Source organism: Pararge aegeria, chromosome 12 (assembly GCF_905163445.1).
Source record: "Pararge aegeria chromosome 12, ilParAegt1.1, whole genome shotgun sequence".
Classification (NCBI taxonomy): domain Eukaryota; kingdom Metazoa; phylum Arthropoda; class Insecta; order Lepidoptera; family Nymphalidae; genus Pararge; species Pararge aegeria.
Window position 1 is genome coordinate 7,371,187 of NC_053191.1, and position 20,422 is coordinate 7,391,608.

General features: G+C 35.7%; 1 protein-coding gene across 3 annotated transcripts; it reads right to left on the bottom strand.

The window, feature by feature from the left end:
- Positions 1-63: 63 nt before the first annotated feature.
- On the bottom strand, positions 64-20,087 carry LOC120627960 (glucose dehydrogenase [FAD, quinone]-like). 3 transcript variants are annotated; one of them, XM_039896095.1, is made up of 13 exons: positions 20,070-20,087; positions 18,154-18,190; positions 10,155-10,394; positions 8,008-8,179; positions 7,202-7,401; positions 4,006-4,130; positions 3,414-3,594; positions 3,037-3,297; positions 2,683-2,834; positions 2,251-2,416; positions 1,955-2,165; positions 1,132-1,312; positions 64-268 (listed from the first exon to the last, which is right to left on the bottom strand). In XM_039896095.1, exons 2-13 carry the CDS (start codon positions 18,169-18,171, stop codon positions 109-111), a joined length of 2,067 nt encoding a protein of 688 aa, XP_039752029.1. In that variant the 5' UTR covers positions 18,172-18,190; positions 20,070-20,087; the 3' UTR covers positions 64-108. The 3 variants fall into 3 exon arrangements, with proteins under 3 accessions (XP_039752029.1, XP_039752027.1, XP_039752028.1); XM_039896093.1 differs by lacking the exon at positions 20,070-20,087 and adding an exon at positions 19,131-19,231; XM_039896094.1 differs by lacking the exon at positions 20,070-20,087 and adding an exon at positions 18,801-18,818.
- Positions 20,088-20,422: the final 335 nt, after the last annotated feature.

Consider the following 20,422-nt stretch of genomic DNA (forward strand, 5'->3'; position numbering starts at 1 on the left):
AACCAAACAACTACAATTTCGCATTTATAATATTGATATGGATTATATTAAATAAATAATACATTTGATATAGTTATTTTAATAAATATATTTAAATAAGAATTAAAGCTAGTACGCGGGTTGTTTTACGTTGTTCTTCGTGTGCCAATCGGCATGCTCATAGGGGTGATCATGTGGCTTGTAGTCCCATTGTGGTTCGTCCCAATGCTTGTCCCAGGGCTTCCAACGTTCGTCCCACTTTTCGCTGTCTGACTCGTTGTTATTCCACCTAGAAACATAGAAATAATTTCTAAAATCGAAGTATTCGAACAGGAAAATAGTTGTGTGTTGTGGAACATGTCTGTTTCTCAGTGTCTGGGTGTTTGTCTGTATATAACATACATATATTTAAGTATTGATGTATATTATTTATAAAAAATATTTATGGGTACGCTTACTTTTGGGCTAGATGGCGATGTGTCTTTTGTTGTAGTATATTTATTTATTCTGCCTACCAAATTTTGTTGTGTTAATTTGGAATTTGGGATTGGCCCATAGATATAATATAATAAGTCTATGGATTAGAACCCGATTTTCCAATTTAGGGCAGAAAGTTGTCAAGATTGAGTGTCAAAAGCTTTTTAAATTGGTATTTGGGAATGGGTCATAAATATAATTGAATAAGTCTCTTGATTAGACCTTGATTTTCGTTCTCATTAGTAGAATTAGCCCGTAAGTCGAAGTTAGGGCAGAAAGTTGGCAAGATTAAGTGTCGAGAGTTGGTCTACTCTGACGTCTTGATGAAAACAAAGGTAAAATTGCATAGAGAATTAGGGCCCAGGGTCACTTCCACTGTTTATTTTTGTTTTTAACTTCTTATATTTTTGTCATTTCATACCATCTCACGCCTATACTAAGCTCATTCCGATACTCTTTTGTTGAGCGGTTTAGATTTGTCAACGGGCAAATCATTTACTCAAAGTATAATAAATTTATTTTGTGAAAAACATTGTTGTCATGTATTCTGTCTGGTGATGGACTTTATCTGAGAACCTATACTTGGACTTAGATCGTCGCTTAAATCCACTAAATATACTAAATATATCGAATTTTTGCCTGCTCCATAATTTCTGTTCTTCACTTGTTACTAACCTATCAGATCCAGCTTGACTGTTATCACTTGGAGGTGTGTTTACCCCAAATCTGTTCTTTAAAAGTTCTTGATATTTGGTGATAACAAACTCTGCGGCACGTTCGCCAATCATCACAACTGGCGCTGCAGTGTTACCAGATACAACTGTGGGCATTATAGATGCATCTGCTACTCGTAAACCTGCCAACAATAGTAATGTAATTGTTTATTACTTGCCAATGTTGATTATCCTGTCGAGCTAGATTACATTCCGCAATTGTTTACATGAATGCGATGATCTCAGGAAATTCTGGTCCGATTTGAAAAATTATTTCAGTGTTGGATAGCACATTTATCTAGGAAGGCTACAGGCTATATATCATAACGCTAAGACGAATAAGACTTTAGCACCAATTAAGAATGTTCCAATATCGGGGTTTCATTGAGAGCTAACGTTGCGTGCGCTGCGTAAACGATGCGTAAATCAAGAAGGACAAGGTTGTTCTTCTTTTAAAGTTTAAAAAAAAGTCCATGACAGCATATGCCTATCTTTCAAGGCTGACTTTTACGCGGACGAAGTCGCCAGGGACCGCTAGCATATATAGTAGCTTATAGGTACATCCTGTAGATAGCCACACAACTTTTTATCCAGGAAATCAAAAGCCTTATTTACCTACACGGTTCAACAGCTAAAGCGATCTTGACTTTTCGAAATATGTATGTCTCATTAAAATATTTCCATTTTAAACTTTGGATACGCGACAGGATACTTTCGAGACCAAGAGAATCAAGTCATGATATATAAACATGCGATTTTTTTTGGTTGAATTTGCAACAACTTACCATCAATACCATAAACCCTAAGCTGCGAGTCAACCACAGCCATCGGATCGTCCGCGGCCCCCATCTTGCAGGTACCAGCCTGATGGTTTTCCGGAGCAGTGTGCAATTTAGCGAGACACCTGAAGAACTCGTCACTTGGATTAGGTCCGCCGCCAGGACATTCAGAACCATAGCCTTCTGTGGGCTCCATGCCATATTTGTCACGTAAAATCTGCAAGATTTAAGAACAATATTTTTATTTCATTTTTTAGTTTAATGCAACTTTTAGATACAGTAAAGTGAGTAGATAAACATACCGTAGTATTAGCGAGACGATAAGCAGTTCTCGCAGCATCTACAAGGACTTCCAGCTCATGTTCATTGAGGAAGTAGTTAGGTTGCATTTTTGGAGGCTGTTGCGGGTCCGTCGATTCGAGTGTTAGGTAACCGCGGCTCCGAGGCTGCAGAGCTATTGCTGATATTCTGTTAAAAAACATGGGCCTAATGAAATGAAAGCCTTTAGCGATGGTTAAATATTGTTAACAATTCTTTTTTACACAAACCTGTAAAGTTAAAGTAGGGCTATTTCTTTCAAAGTGCTTGTAGAGAAGGATCACCCTACTCTAAACTTTTTAGACAATTTGGTTGTGTTTCAAGATATATGTAAAGCAGAATTGGTCCCATTAGGTATGTACCGACACATTGCAATAATGACTGAATAATTAATACATAGTTCCAAAGTCACTTACGAAATAGTTCTTTTGTGAGTCTCATCTGCAAGAGTCTCAGCGTCACCAAGTGAACCATCTCCACAAGAGGCAGAGTATCCGCCGAAGAAGAACTGTACATCTGGATGCCTTCCTCCGTTTGCAGCTAAGCGGGAGTTCACTTTACCTGTTAGCTTTAAATAAATACCATTAATTAATTATTAATTATTATTCAAATACTTAAAATTTTCGATGATATCTTTTGGAAATAGAAACATGCAAGAGATTTATTCGACTGGCGACTTCTTAATCGAAACCCCTCTCCAGGACAGAAGTTTTTATATTCTACAGTAACATACAAAAGGTTTGATTTAAAAACAAATGTCTAAGACATACCTGTGACAAACCAGTACCAGATAAAGGTCCCTCTCGTTTCAGCATATACTCCATCGCACTTTCCCATGATAGTTCAGGTACGTCGGGCTCTTTTGTCAGCGTGAACTCCAACGACACCCCGACGTGATTATGAAGGTTTTGTCCCACACCTGGTAACTCCTTGATTATTGGAATATTGAATTTGTCCAGTGTTTCTTTTGGCCCAATGCCAGAGAGCAGAAGAATTTGTGGGGAGTTCATTGTTCCTCCAGAAAGAACCACCTGAAAGTAAGGACAATGTTCGTTATATTATAAAGCAATTAGATTTTCAAAGCCAAAATATTTTGGGCATTTGATGCCTTATAGCGTTTATAAAGTAAAACTTTTTTGGGCTTTACCTCTTTACTAACTCCAACAGTCTTCGTTTGGCCATTCTTTATATACTCTAAACCAGTCACTTTCTTCGTAGCGGGATCAACTATAACTCTTGAACCTTCCGCGTTCAGTAAAATGTGCAAGTTTTCTCTCTTGGATGCAGGGCGGAGGTATGCTCGGGCTGTGCTGTATCTTGAACCAGCACTGCAAATTTAAAAGAATTTATGAGCTTTAGTCAGAATAACAACATTGGTATCACGCAGAAAATTATCGTGTTTAAAATGTCATGAAGAATATGCCTACCCACATGTTTCTTTATTTGGCCTAGAAGAGAAACTAACCAATTCCTAAACCACCGATAATGGTGTATACTGAAGCCTAGAGGTCCGAATTCGCTTTTTATGTTTCCTCAGTACCTCTAAAAGAAAGATGTGAAAAAAATCAGAGGTAGGCCCTGATAGAGTTATAATGCCTAAGTATTTCCACCTTAAACCCCTTTACACTATGAGAAAGGAAATAATTCTGTGCCCAGTAGCGGAATCAAAGTGGAACATCAGGTAGGTAGGTATTAATGGTATGAATTTGGTAAATATGGAAAGGCATAGACATACTTACTCGTTAAAGGCTTGTGCAATAGTAAAGCCAGTGGCCGACTCCCCATTAAGGTCACTCGTAGGTGGATAGCCCATTTCTATACCGGCAGACACAACATCATGGGCAAATCTTGGTGCATAGCGAAACTGTAACAACAGAGTTAGATAGATATAGATTTATTATATTATGACTGCGGATGAACTAAATCATTTAACCAACACAATGGCAAGCAATTTATTGGTGCTAAAAAGTTAAAAGAGCACCAGATGGGCGCACGAGTAATTTGTATTGCGAACTTGACAGTAAAATTAGATACGCTCGTTAAGCCGATCCAACAGGGTTTTACTTCAACTTATGATGCAGAACTGCAGATACATCATTCGTTGTATGTGTAGTTCATGAGTTGGTATTCTAAAAAGTGGCGCTGATTTATTTGTTCGAATAAGTAAAATAAGTTTATTCGAAGATCCGTATCGTATTTATTTATGTCGACGGAGTTTGGTCATTGGTTTCACTGCCTTGGATAACTAGAGACGATGAGCATCCACGAAAAGTACCTATACACGATAAGAGAACATCGAAATGGACATAATAAATAGTGCGTTTCTACGCACTATTTATTATTTATTAATTTTGAGTAAAACTAAGTATACCTAGATAGGTGCAGAGATGCTAAAGTTTCATCAGACTTATCTTTTGAATCGTGGTGTCGTTGGATTGATAAAGCTATTATGGAAGTCCTCAGCGAATCCCATTATTACGAAGTAACCTAGGACAGGTAGTTATGGCGTAAAAAAATATCACATTGACTTGCGACTAAGCCAGCTAAGAAGAACTTCCCTTTAATTTCATCGTCTTTCCAAATAATTTTTATTCACTAAAGACAGGTCGAGTATGAAAGTTAGTATGTACCTCCATTTACGTAGATACGAACGAAATTTAGTATCGCTTTCACGGGGGCTAATTAAATTCAGAAAGTCTGGTCAGACAAGATTTTAGTCGTACCGAAAAAATGTGACACACTAAATTTATTTTTATCTTTTTATTCGCACAACAAGTTTACATTTTATCGCGATCTCGCAAGATCTACCTGTACATCTATACAATGAAATTAAATTCAAATTCAGGTGTCTGTCTGTAATTTTCAAATAATAATTTCAACATCCTATTAAGCTCCTAATATTTCGAAGTCTTCAAGCGGTGCGTGCGTTGCTAGTGATGCGCTTAAGCAACTTAAACGTGGCATATTACTATTGTCCTCATAAGAAGGCTCTGAACCTGGGTCTGAATCTCTAGGTGATCAAATTAGAAAAAAAAAATCCGTACAAGAACTAGAGTTATTGACATAGCTCAGCGAGTCGCGAAGCTGAAGTGGCAATAATATTTCAGCGGGGCACATGATATTTAATTATTGTACTGTATTAATATTTATTTATAATCCAAAATAGTCTCGTATTTCTGTCTACCTGTTTTTCCAGGTTCATTTTGCCGATTGCGCTCCACTAGGTGCTCAATCACCTCTTTATTTCAAATAAGACTGGTATTTCCAGAGATTAGCGCGTTCAAACCGACAAAAACGAACTAGGATTCAGCTATTATTATAAGTAGGGAAAATGAAGTTATCTTGTGTTACTCAGATTTTCCACAAACATAGATGTAGGTAACATATGTTTTGTTTGGATCCGAGATGGAAGTTTTTGCTGCCATACAGGTTTCTTAATGTGGCAGCGACAATTATTACATTCTTGAACATTGTAGTTTTTTTTTTGTATTTATATAGACATACATGTTCATGTTTTTTTGTGTTTTATAAAAAAATACACTTAAAACTTTTCAATATGACATCATACATGATTTTTTTTAAATCAGATTGGCAAGCTTTGAATAACATTACACTTTTTATTCGGTTATTTTAAAACGTTAGTGATAAATAACCGAAACCGACTGCTTAAAGTAGGTTGGTAGGTACTCTTTGAGACCAAAGCCTTATTTAACAGCCCCTTACTAACTTCAAATTCAAAATACCAATTAAAAGATTATTTATTAATGAAGGCCCATCACAGACATAAATAAGGCTTATATACTTAAATGTTTCCATTATTGTGAGGTGATGGTCATAACTACGTTAAACCTAAAAATAGTACTCAACCTGCTTATGCTTATACACACGTTAGAGAGATATAATCGAAACCAACTGCTTAAAATAGGTAAGTACTCTTTGGGGCTAAATAAAGCAGATTTGAATCCCATGCTGATAATTTCTTAATAGGCCCCAAAGCCCTAAACAAGTATTTCAAATGTATTCTTTAATTTATTCATCATCATCATCATCATTATGACGGCCGACTGGCGCAGTGGGCAGCGACCCTGCTTTCTGAGTCCAAGGCCGTGGGTTCGATTCCCACAACTGGAAAATGTTTGTGTGATGAGCATTAAGTGTTTTTCAGTGTCTGGGTGTTTATATGTATTTTCTAAGTATATATAATTCATAAAAATATTCATCAGTCATCTTAGTACCCATAACACAAGCTACGCTTACTTTGGAACTAGGTGGCGATGTGTGTATTGTCGTAGTATATTTATTTATTATATCAACCCATTACCGGCCCACTACAGGGCACGGGTGTCCTCCCATAACGAGAAGGGGTTAAGGCCGTAGTCCACTATGCTAGCCCAGTGCGAATTGGTAGACTTCACACACTTTTGATAACATTATGGAGAACTCTCAGGCATGCAGGTTTCCTCACGATGGTTTCCTTCACCGATGAAGCAAACTATATTAATAGTTAGATGTGCGTGCTGGCCTTTATTTATTAATCCATTCTAATACTTATTAAGTATAAATTTGAAAGTGTGTTTGTTGTTTTGTCCTTTAGGCTCTAACTAAGAAGCAAACAACTTCACTTTTGGTTTAGAGTTATTCAAAAGGACGGAGAGTAACATAAGCTACTTACTCTGTATCGTATCCCGGGAAAAAAACGGTCCCCACGAGATAAAGTAAAAAAAATGCAGACAACGCCTTACACGCTAGTGGATTATATATTTTAACCCGCAAAGACAAATGAGCGAAACAAAACCAGTCTTTATTATGGCAAAAATGTCCAGCTCATCAGGAAGCCGGAATAATTACAACATATTTTGGTCCGAACAATATCGAAGTTATCGAAAATAATATCACAAAACAATAATATTTTTAAAAAAATACTCCAATTCTTACCCGTTGCACTGGTAAAGGTCCCCCCACATTGTGATACTGTCCGGAAACTCCGTTGCCAATTTCCTTGTTGTCTTCACTCTTCAGGAAGTATGGTAGCACTTCAAACCAAGACCAACCGGTTGCTCCGTTGACCGCCCAGCCGTCATAGTCGGCGGGATTGCCACGCATGTACATCATACCGTTGATAACTGAGCAACCACCTGCAAAGAGATTAAGAACTAAAACTACAGATTAAACTAAAACTAAAGACAATCTAAATAAGTACTATTCCTCCCTAAACCTAAAACCTTCGATGTTTCATTTACTAGATTTGCGAAGTTGATTTTTACTGTTTAATAGACATCTGAAATCACAGTCGGGGCTTCTAGTTATAAGCTTTTTCGCGCTTTGCGGCAACAATAAAATCATAAATTAATCTAATAGTGGCAATACGACTGACTACTTGTCGTCTGCGTTATGTGTATCGGATTGTGGCTATTTTGTGCCTTACAGCATGATGGTACGATGTTTTCAATAGTAGAGAGTAGTAAAGCTTTTATTGACAGAGTTCATAGGGTAAGAGCAACAAACAACATGCTTAGCATGGTGCAGAGCGGCACGTTACAGGACGTATTTACTCTGTTTATAGTCATCGGTTTTCCTTCAATTATTATTCTATAAAAAAAAGTCATATAAAGACCATGGCAGGAAGTGGCTGAAGGTATAAAGCAAGGGCCAGGACTCTGGAGTGATATTGCTCATTTTGAAAAACCTGGGCCTTACAGTGAAAGTCTGCGGGCTGATATGATTATGATGATAGTGCGTACCGAGCATCTTTCCTCGAGGCCAGGAACACACTCCACCGCTGTCGAGACAGGCTTTCTCCTGGGGCACAGTATAATAATCCCAATCAGTGTCCTTTCGGCCCCAGTATGCAGTAACCCACGCAGGCACCGAGGATTGTATCGGTTCATCTCCGCCAGCTTCTATCAGCAACACCTGTTTTTATCAAGTCAAAGTAGGAACGTTATTAAGAAAAGCATACAAAAATACCACATGGCCTGATCGTAAAGTAAAATTACAAGTTTGAAAATAGCCTATTTTCCCCCGCTATAAACTTCTATGTCTTACACCATACTAGGTTTTCACTAGGTAAAAACACCTACCTTTTATCAATCTTTAGGTACTAAGGTTTATACCTTATCGTAATATAAATTATCGTAAATGTCAGGAATCACCGTTTTGAAAAGTCATATTTGGATAAATATTTTTGTGTCTGGTTATTAAGAAAATTTGAAAGAACTCTATGGCGTAGTTGTCTGTGCAGTGTTCTGTGCTGTTCTATTAATTTAGAAAACCTGCTACTATCATAAACTGCAACATCACTTACCAACAGGTCAAATGCTAACTTGCACAAATATTCAAAAAAAATCCTTGTAACTTTTTAGAACATAACGCAGATGAAACCGCCGGTTCAACGAATCTTATAAATTATTCCAACTGCACAAATATTCCTATTCTTCTGTCCAATTAATGACTTAGAAATAATAATGTTTTCCATTCACGCATTATAGACAATGACGTGAAAAATAAACGCGGAACCACGGCTATAGCCGACGCGCCTGATTAGCCGACTAAATTAGCCATGGTTAAGGTCAGATTGTTGTTTAATTGTCGTATTGTTCTGCTGTTTTCAAAGGACCCGCATTTACCTTTGTCGAAATACAAGGGACCTAAATAGGCAAGTAAACGCGTTTCTAACTTAGAATATCTATCTCCACTTGCGTGGAGACTAATAAAAGAAAAGACCGGCAACTCCCATTTCCGTGAAGAATTCTTATATCGGAGCTTTAAAGTTACCTACTATCGAATTAGGGAATAAAAAGGAAAACGAGCAGCAGCATCTTTTGTGCTGCTACCATGGGCGTACGGCGTCTTGGCCCAAGGCTGCGAGGGGCGGCGCAAGCAGAACTTAGAAGAATGTACTCTTTTTACTGGAGAAATGCATAGTTTGAATGTACTCTTTATCCTGGAGAAATGCATAGTTTCCATGAGATAGAGCAACAGCATGAGTGTATTAAAACCTCTCTAGGTACTGTTGTTTCATATAGTTGTAGGTATATGAGACCCTGTCAGCATAATTGTTTACTTTTCTTTTGCAATTATGTAAAAAATGTTGGGTATACAAAATAGAATTATATAATTAAATTAAAATTCAAACTACTACTTTCTACGCAGTATCGTACCGGAACGAGGCCGCACGTCCTTAAGGTAGAGTAATGTCACCAGCCACGGCCGAAGCCTTCCAAGCCGGACCAGGGAATTCTCAAGGTAATAATGTAGTGGGGAAATAAGGACATAGTAAATTACGCAAATAGAAGGTACAACGTACGAAGCCGCCTGCACTTTTATTATTGAATAAATTATATCCCTTTTTAGTTTCTTCTTTCACTATCATCATTCGTAGGTTCTTTAACGAGCCTTCTCTCTCAACCGACAACAGAAGGTTTCAGGTCTGCTGTTGAGATATTTTTGCATAGGCAGCAATAACATTGTATCTGTAACCTTTATCTTATAGTCGGTATTGTTGTAATAGTTGAAGTATTTCTTCATTTACCTAAGTTACATAACGGATGGTGGGGCTGGCATTCCCATATTGGATAAATTCAAATCAATAAACTATTACATATCTATATTTATTAAACAAAGTCGTGTTAGTTACACCATTTATAAATTGAGAACGGATGGACCGATTTACATTATTTTTTTTTAAATTTTAGATCTAGCCGTCCCAGGCTGAGCGCTGAATCTTACTACCATCTACTGCGAACACCAACCAAACACCAACTACAGTATGCCAAGCGTCATTATTATGAGCTAACCCTCCCGTTGAGTTATTTAGTCCAGCAGTAGAGTTATAAGGTAAGGATGATATTGATTAATTATCCAACCAGAACATTTAAAACCGCCTTACCTTCCACTGTGGGTTTTCTGACAGTCTTGCAGCAACAACTGATCCAGCTGTGCCGCCGCCGACAACCACAAAGTCGTAGTTATCATCTGGTATTTCTCTGTCCGTCACGCGGTTGCATGGGTCGGCGAGGTCGCATCTGCCGTTTACAAACGATTCCAAGATGCTCATGAATAGGATGAACTGATTGGAACAGGAGCCGGTCATCGAGGGGCCAACCTCGCGTATGGGGCACCCGCATGACTGAAAAAGAGTTCGAAATTTAAAAAAAAATTAACCCAATTTCCATAGATTCAGAGAGGTTTAAATTTACACATCCGGATTTTGCGTTGACTCCACTGAATTGAGAGCATTCAGAAACCGTCTACACGACTAATGTGCAAGCTTTTCTTAAATATAATACTTCAACGGGTACATACCACGATAATATATTTGGATTTGTCGATATTTCGACCCAGTTGCATAGATCGTGGTCACGACGGGACCCGTCCCCGTACCCATTAAACTATATTTAAGAAATGTTGATTAACCACGAAAATCTTAGTTTAGAATCTTTAATGTGCTAGCATCAAAAACCACTCCACTTTAGTAGTGTTTCTCAGACAAGCGGTTAGTCACTTTATTCTATTAAGCAGTTCACAGTCATTATATTTAAAACGTTTTTACAATAGATTAGGAAAATGGGAATAAGTTTGTGAGCTAGCAAACGGGTGTAAAGTAAGACGTGCGCGGGGCGTTTCCACTGTTCTTGAACACAATGCACTGATTCGGAATGTTCCTAATTCTGTTGTTGTGACATATAGTTAGCACTGTTTCAGAAAAAGAAAAAACCGGTCTGATCTATTCACAGATCCGATGCTAAGTGTGAAAAAAACATATACTTATACAGTCAAATTGAGGACCTCCTCATTATTTTTAAATCGGTAACAAAGTATTATTATTTGACGTTATCAGCAGCAATTGGAACAAGTAGTGCAATTTAGTGGAATTTCATGGCGTTATTAGATATGGTCATTAAATCTAACTACATTGGAAATACATATGTACATATATTTGTAGCTTAAGGGATTCAAATCTTTACTAATATTATTATTATTATTATATAATAGACTAAGCCGCTTTCGCTGATGCGTCTATACCATTTCTTGCGCTCTTTGTCTTTTTGATGTTTATATACCTATAAAGCCGAAGAGTTTGTTTGTTTGGTTGAATGCGCAGGAACTACTAAGTTGTTGAAAAATTATATTTCGTTGATAGTAGGTACATTTATCGAGGAAGGTTATTCCGTGCTACAACTAATAGGAGCGGGGCATCAAATAAATATGTTGCAATAAAATTCAGTAATCCCTTTGCAATTGTGGTTAATGTTATCGCTCATGTATAACTAAGTTGTTGAAACTTCATTGGTTTATGTGATATAAAAATACGGAATAGAACTGTTTGCTTCTTCCCTTGAAAAGATAATAAATAAAAAATAAAATGAAATAAAAAAGGGGGAATGAATGTTCCTTTTGTGAACTTCCGTTGCTTGCACTGCGGGAACGGTTTAAAATCTCGCGAAAATCATTTAAGTATGACGAAATTGTTTCCAGTTTCCGAAATTGATTATAGTTTCAAAAATTTAGAATCAGCATGCTTCGTAAAAAGGTACAGAAGTGATTTTTTTGAAATATGCGGAAATATTGTACCTTTCAATACCCGTTACCGAAATAAAATATTCTACCCGCGATGTAACACAGCACTCGGTTCTAAAAGTTGTTATCATAATATGATTTTGATTTACAACAAATTGCCTAAAGCTATTAAAGATTTGCCATTTTTGAAATTCAAGGCAAAATTACGTGACTGGTTGGTTGATAAATGCTATTACTCGGTAAAAGAGTTCTTGGATAATAAAATATAATTATTAGTTTAGTTATTTTTTACTTGACATCCCAAGTTTATTGTTCCATACAGTAAAATTAATGAAATTTTATTATATTCAGCCGATTATTTTGATTTTATTTATTTTGATGTTTTATTAATTATTACATAAATGAATTTGTTTAAATTAAGATTTGCATGTCATATATTATGACTAAACATGTATACCTACAATGTTTTATGCAAATAAAAGGATTTGATTTGATTTGATTTTAATAAGTCCGCGATAGGATTACAGAGAGTCTATATTTTAAGATAAGACCCCATTTATATATAATGCATGCATAAGGCATGTGCATTTTGACATTTTTAATTATCTAAATCTGGTGGGAAGCTTCGGCCATGCCTAGTTACCACTCCGACAATCAGGGCCCTGTCAATTTTATTTTGTTTCTGTTGTTACAACGCCAATACTATTTCTTTTCTATTGAATAATAGTACAGATAGGTAATAAAAACGAACTAAGTATCAATTACACGAAGGGCAGATTATTTCCTTACTTCGCAACTCGCATACCGAACTAATTCTTGTCATTGTTTTCAACTGATTACCTTGTTACTTATTTAACATCTAAATTTCTAGGGCACGCACAAACGGACCGAAACCGTTAATTGGTTTAATTTATTAAATTCATCGATATAATTAAATGAATTTATTCTAGCAAGTTAAATTAGAGCTGATTAAACTTACCTTATTTATTGAACTATGTCATTCAATAGTCCAGAATATACCCAAATTTTCAAAGAAAAATACATTAAAATATAGTTCTTTGTATTTTCTACCAAACTTAACAATTCATAACTTCAGTTAACGGTATGTTAAGCATTTTTTGTAAATGCAAAGAATGCTTAACATAATATATACTAGCACTGACTTTAAATTTAAAATCTACCCACGAGTCCATTTATAAAACTCCATGCAAATAAGTCAATGATAGGAACACAAAACAAGAAGAATATATATGGTTTATCCGTACTCATCTTCCGATCCAAAAATTAATGCCCAATTTCTCTCAAAATATGTGTTAACAAAAACAACTCTGAAAATTTAGAATTGCGTCCATGGCATGGTTTCGTACTCAGCCTCCTCGAAAAGGAGGCTGAAGCGATACCAAATAGGCTATCAGCGCTCTATACCTATCTTACAAATCTTGCGATATGTTTTGATGGAACTTTAATATAATATATAGATATTCATAAGGTATATAATTGCAATTGAATTTCCTGCACAAAACCGTGTGACACTAGGTCAATACAATAAGTCTGAAAAATGTGAGCGTGCACAAGACCTTAGCCACTTACAGGTCATGCAATGATATCAAAGCCTCGATCGACATTACAGATTGATTGAGGTAATTCATACCTATTATGTTTAACGTCTAGTCTGCAAATTTGCTGAAGATATCCTAGATATCTACATCACTTAGCTATCTACATCGGTAAAAAACTAAATCTTTTCAAATAGGCAATTTTACAAATGCTCTTTGGAAACGTTCATAAATATGTTTCTGCTAGCTCGTGCCCGCGACTTCGTGTACGTGGAATTGATTGGATATAGTTATAACCGCTGGAAATTCCCAAAATAAAGTATAATAAAGAAAGACGATTTTGCTATACCCAACTCATGCACAAGTTTCATGCCAGACACACGGATGACAAGGATTTGTACATTTCGATATGAGCAACCCGGCTGATCTGTTACGCAGAGAACCTTCTAAACCAGCCTTCTGTCGCCAGCAGGGCATGCACAGACAGGAGACAAAAATTATATCCCCTGATTATATCCCCTCACAAGGGATATAATTAACGTGCCCACCTGTTCAAGCACGGGGGCATGGAATAGGAGATGTTTACCCCCGTTTATTATTACACATATATTATCTGGATAATATTTCCATTTGTGCGCCAGTGCTCTGAGAGTTGATAAAGCTGCGGGAGAAGATAATTTTTTATCCCTTTCCCAGGGATATAATTGTCTCCTACCCATGCTAGCCATGGAGCCCCAGTGTAAGTGATACACATTTAAATCCAAAAGACTCCAAGGCCTACACAATGAAATTGCAGAGTATTTATTTTAGTCATTGCTCTTTTTACGCGAAACTAGTCATATATTTTTTACACTACACACTCTGTCTCTAGCTATTCTATTTGTGCTATAATGTGTGACTAACTTGTTTTATGATGAAAAACTTAATCAACATCACTATTATGATTGTGTAAACAAATGGAGTTTTTATGCTATACGTGTAGGTATTTACAAATTTATCGTTAAATTATTTATATCCTGTCTAAATCTTCTAAAAACTAGGTTTTTCCAAATGCAAAGACGTGTCTTCTCACACAGTCTACGTAACGATACAAATTAGACAGTAGCGTAAATGGGAACTGGTCTAAAACTTTGCAAGCGAATATTGTTTGTCAAAGCGGGTTAATTTATATACAGAGAAACTTATCAAACTTGATGGTCTTCTTTGCCCTAGCTTTATCCCATCATTTGGGGTCGGCTCCTCTCGTCTTTCTGCGCCAGGACTCTCTTGGTCTTGGGTTGTCACGGCTATCAGGTTTGCGATTTTAATAACTTTGGCTACCGTCATCTATCACGTGGAAGCAGGGCGTCCTCTTTTTTTTATTTTCAGGGAGTGCCAAGGCTTCTCACGCACGCACGGCGAGATCGTCACCGCGCCGCCTAACGTGCCCGTACCACCGACGACGTAGTCTGCCTTCCGGCATTTTTTCGGTTTTTGGTGCGACCTTATAACGGCCTCTTATGTATTCATTACGCACTTTATCGAGTCTTGTTATACCTGCTGCCCATCTCAACATCTTCATCTCGTTAACGTGCAATTTTTGCTCATGAGTCCCTTTTGTCGCCCAGCTCCGCGCCGTACATAAAAATACCATGATATCTACCTACCTACATGATATCTAAGTAGTATTCGTCAACCATCCAACAATTAACGATGTACCTATTGAATCTAAATCTCATCCTATTTGTTCTCGCTCTTCGATCGTAGTATTCATGAAAATAATTCTTGAAAACACAACATGTTGTAGTCAATAGAACTGCCATATTTCTTTCCAGCTCACTTACACAAACTATAGATACCTCAGAACAGTACCTAGGAACCTACTATCCTGTCTCGTAGTCAAGCTAAATAGTCATCGAGTTAAAAACAGGTAATTTGGAAACACCACATACCTACCTATTACCTTCCTTCACGATTTATAAATCAAGCTCCTAACATCATTGAATATCTACCTATAACTTACTTTAGCATGCCTAATTACCCCTTTGGGAGGCTATAATCATCATTTGTTGGAATCAACAATGAAAAAAAAAACTATAATTTGTTTGCAGCGGTAGACGTAAAAACTATTAATGGGCTTAGAAAAACTAAACGTTGAAATAAATGTAACTATGACGGTTTGAAGATAAATGCGGACTTATGAATTTATGGTTGCCCTATTTTTTGCTCACTGTTTTTAATGATTTTTGATATATTTAGCTGCAGATTAACAAAATCCAGATCTACAGAGATTATATTGTGTAACATGATAAAATATCAGTAGTAGGTACGTACTTGGAATTTGGACGTCCCTATACTATAAGTTGGAAGAATGCAGTCAATTTTCAGGAGTGCTCAAAATGTGAAAAATTTGGTACGTTTATTATCGATATATTATCTTTTTCTTTCATATAGAAATATTAATGAAAAGTACAGAAAAAAGATAAGATAGTGGGATAAGACAGCGTATAGTATTAAAAATATATATTACTACGAAGAAGAAGTTAACGTACCTAATCATTTTTCATGAACTGTGTGAAGCTGTGCTATCGACTATTCCTCCGATTGCGACCGATTTGCTGCTGTCCGCTTAGGACTATAATTCTCTTTCTCAGAAGATTTGATTGAGTATTACCGTACAGAATCTCCATATTATATTAAAGTTATATAGACTAAAAAAGTGTCAAATTTTTACCCGACTACATGACCCGACCCGATTTTATTATTTCTGATGTTTGTAATGTTAAAAAAATTTTGAATTCTAGCTGTTCCCTGTGGTTTTATCCGCATTTACTGAAGGTAGTAACGTAATTTTGTAAAGAATAATATGCATATAGAAGCTGTGATAGTCCAGTGGTTAGGACTTCAGCTTCACTTTCGGGGGGCCGAGTTGCAATCCCAGCACGCACTTCTAACTTTTCTAATTGCTAGTGATTTGCTGCTGTCCTCACTAAATACTGTAAAGGTCATAACTGCAAGGAACGGTGCCCAAAATGTCGGCTGCATTTCCGAGAAGAACACTCAGGCTTATATTAACATTCTCAATAAAAAACTCTTACGGAAAAAAAACACTTTAATTTCTAAATTAAAACGCGGTACTGTTGCTTTGGTGGGTGTTATTATACGTATAGTTATGTGATTCCCTGGATTTTATTTAGATCGACTAAAGGTAAACATTTTTGTAGCACATATCTAATATTTACGTTCGACATACCATTTTGACAGTGCACGCGGATAAAGCAAAGCAAACCTATTAACATTTTTTCTTCCTACTTGCTTTACAAATACCGTTGTTACGGGAAAATCTGTTGAGTCTGTATATCTCAATCAAATCTATTTCAATAAAATGTTACACTTACTAAAATGAAATAAAATTAAATCTATATTAAAATCTGTTATATTTAAAAAAAGGACTTTAATTGGATTAAAATGGAATGGAATATTAAACAGAGAATAAGAGTTAAAATGAAAACATATGGAAAACTGGTTTGGAAGTAGAATTAATTTGAATTTTGATAACTTTTTTTGCTATTAAAGAAATATGCTAATAAATTAATCCAGTGTAAGTAAAGAGTGTTTTTGTTTTCCTTACTTTACGCCCTAACGAAGTAATCAATCGACTTGATTTTGGCATAGAGTTATTAGAGTAATATAGGCAACTTTTTCTCTCAGGAAGGCAAACGTTTCCCACGGGATTTGTAATAAACCGTAACAAACGCCGTCAAAGAACACGGGCAATAGCTAGTAAATAGTAATACAATGAATCGTCTAATAAGTGAATCCAAGCATATTTCCATACATTAGCTAGATAAGTTTAATTGATATCATCATATATTTAATATCATATTAATTATCGATTTAGTAGTACCTATTTGTACCCACAAACCAAGAAAATTAATTGAATAATCGATTATTTTATCCTACATGTGAAACCTATTTGCCTATTTTCCTATTTCGCGCAATAGACAGTTTGATATAAGTACAAATAAGATGCCTATGTTAGAATAAAAAAAAAATGAATTTAGTATTCAGTCTTATCTTATTATTAACCGTTGTGTATTTATATACAATGATTTGTCTTCTCTATATAGCTAATTAGTTTATTAGTATATATCTTACATTTTGTGTTTCATATATTATTGTATATATTTATGCATAAAAGCTTACATTTGGTATTTACACTATATCTGTGCACGTACACTTATAAGACAAGCACAAGGGCAACTTATTTCTAAGAAGATTTCTTCCAGAAGTGCTCGAATGTGAGAAGAATTGAAGAATAGATCTGTGTAGATACTTAAAGAAATAACTGTTACGAAGATATACAATACATAGTATTGTATATCTTACAATTATACAATACTATGTATTGTATAACTTCAGTTATGTCTTTAAGTACCTATATTTAAGTACTTATATAGTTATTAAATATATAAAGTTATTTCTTTGAGTACTTATAAAGAAATAACTGACACGTAGATATCAGTATTTTTTTTAAGTACCTACTCACCTCTACTCTTTAATTTTTCTGACATTCGAGGACTTCTGGAAGAATCTCTCTAGAAATAAATTGCCCTTTTGCTTGTCCTGTAATTTTTATATAATTTTTTTAATATTTGCACTAAATAAATAGATAAATGATTTCTCTCTTTCGGTCATCACTAACTTGAAATTCGAAAAAAGAAGACCAAACATTGCCGCTAGACAACGTTTATTAATAAGGGGTTAGTTAGGCAGGCTATAATAGAATGTTAAAGGTCACACATGCTTATTAATAGTAGTACTTTTACTTACGTCTGCCGCCCGTATCATAATGTTATTTCACTGCAATCTGTAAAAAACAAAAATATATACTAGCTGTACCTAGCTACCCAGCCGGCCATGCTTTGCTATGGCTCCAAGTGATACCAAATTTGTTCCTGCGGTATACCGTATGAGATATAGAAACACTTCGTCCTACATTTCATTTAAAAAATAAAAAAAAAATAATAGAAAATTAATGTAATTGTTTGTTCCATAAGAAACATCCTTTATTGAGTGTAAGCGGCGCGGTGCGGCGGCGGTATCAGTTCAATCAATTGCAGAATTTTCATGCAGCAGAGAAAAATATTCGAATATCGACTCAATTTGTTTGTTTGTTTCAAAACTACTGCACACACATATTTATACAAAGTAAACACATCATCATCATCATCATCACATCAACCCATTACTGGCCCATTACAGGGCACGGATCTTCTCCCACAATGAGAAGGGGTTAAGGCCGTAGTCCACCACGCTGGCCCAGTGCGGATTGATAGGCATTAATTTAATCAGCTGCTTCCGAATTTCTGGACGCAGAATCATTAAGTTTTATTTTTATATCACTAGCGTAATAAAGTTCAATTGTTAGTTTGAATATTGTTCGACAATAAAAAATCACTGTGTATTGAAAAACAAACTTTGAGTGAAAATTCCGGATTTTTATATAAAAATAGGTTAACATTGATTAATTTGATTATCATGATTAGTCGTGCTCGTCCTTTTTAACAGAAAACGTTTTAGCCATCTCAATCTAATTGAGAAATATCTGTAAAACCGAATCAGAATCTGTTATTGCAGTTTATAACATAATTTTAAATACTCTGGTGTATTTTTGTTTAATAAGCAATCAAATATGGTTATAAACGAGCAGTTTTAAATATTTGTAATGGTTTTTTTTACAGACGACATTAATTCTTAAATATATTTTATAAATTTTACACTAATGTTAAGAAACAAAATGTACATACCTATTATTATATATTAAATATAAACAAAAATTACACAATCGCGTAAATGTCGAATAAACGAGCGCGCGCTTTGCAAATGCGCGTACGCTAAGAGACGCGTCGGCGACGACACCGAACGCGCGGCCATTGCTTTTGTTTTTATTGATCATCCTCATAATGCGGGAAAGCCTTCAACAGCCTATTATTATAAATACTTCAGATAATTCTTAACCTTTTTATTTGTGACGTTGGGGAAACCTCCTGAAAAGAACCTAACCTAACCCAACTTAATTCGTTATTTTAGGAAGAAATCAGGTTGTGGTATTTCTACCCACTTAAAACCACCTCAATAGTCGCCCTCAGCACTTGGTGGTAGTCTAAGAAAGAAACCTGACACTTCCGATTATTTCTATATAGCTTTAATATTAATATGCATTGATTTAATATATTTTATTTGTATTGAATTCAGCTATTGATTTAAACAGGTTTTATGCGTATTTTGAAAAATGGGGGACGAATAGGTAAAACCGATTATACATAGCTACTTAATTTTCCTCATGTCTGAAATCCAACCGCGTTAGGCTGTCAGGTTCTGTTATTTTCTTTTTTTTTAACGCTACTGTACGTACCTTAAACTCGCCCACTGCCATTGAACAGTCTGGTTGGTCCCTCTGTCACATCTTAAAGGGGAGGCCTTTTCCCAGAAGTGGGGCATAAGTTGAAGTAATGATAATTAGTCCTCCAATTAACCTATTGTTATAAAACTGTGTGATAAGTATACCTACAAGACATTTATGTTGTGAAATCAATCAAATAATTGCATGACATAACCTTATCTTTCTGCTGCAACTGCATAACGTGTAAAATACAAACAAGAATATTTTCTAAGCTTTCTCGTAATAGCTTCATTGGAAAACCCCAGGGGAATGTACAGTTGCACTAATCGTAGTATAGACTTACCGGATGCGCGTATCTTCGCTTGCTTAGATTCATTAATTTAGAACCAAATTCAAGAGAAAGCCTCGAGGCATTTTCCCGGAGTGCGTAGTCTGTCTCCAGAAAGCCAAGCATACGGATACACCTTCCTAACTTGTAAAATGAAACACTAATTTCTATCCCCTATATATAACACTTCCAGAAACGTTGATATACGAACTGTGCATATATGAACTGTGTTTCCGAGGTGAAGTTTTTAGGAAGTGTGAACCTACTTTTTTTTTTAACAGAAAGTTAAATTAAAATTTTCAACTTGACAATATCTTGAACAATTTAGGACTTTTATGCTAACTTCCATTCCGTGTTTCTACATTTCC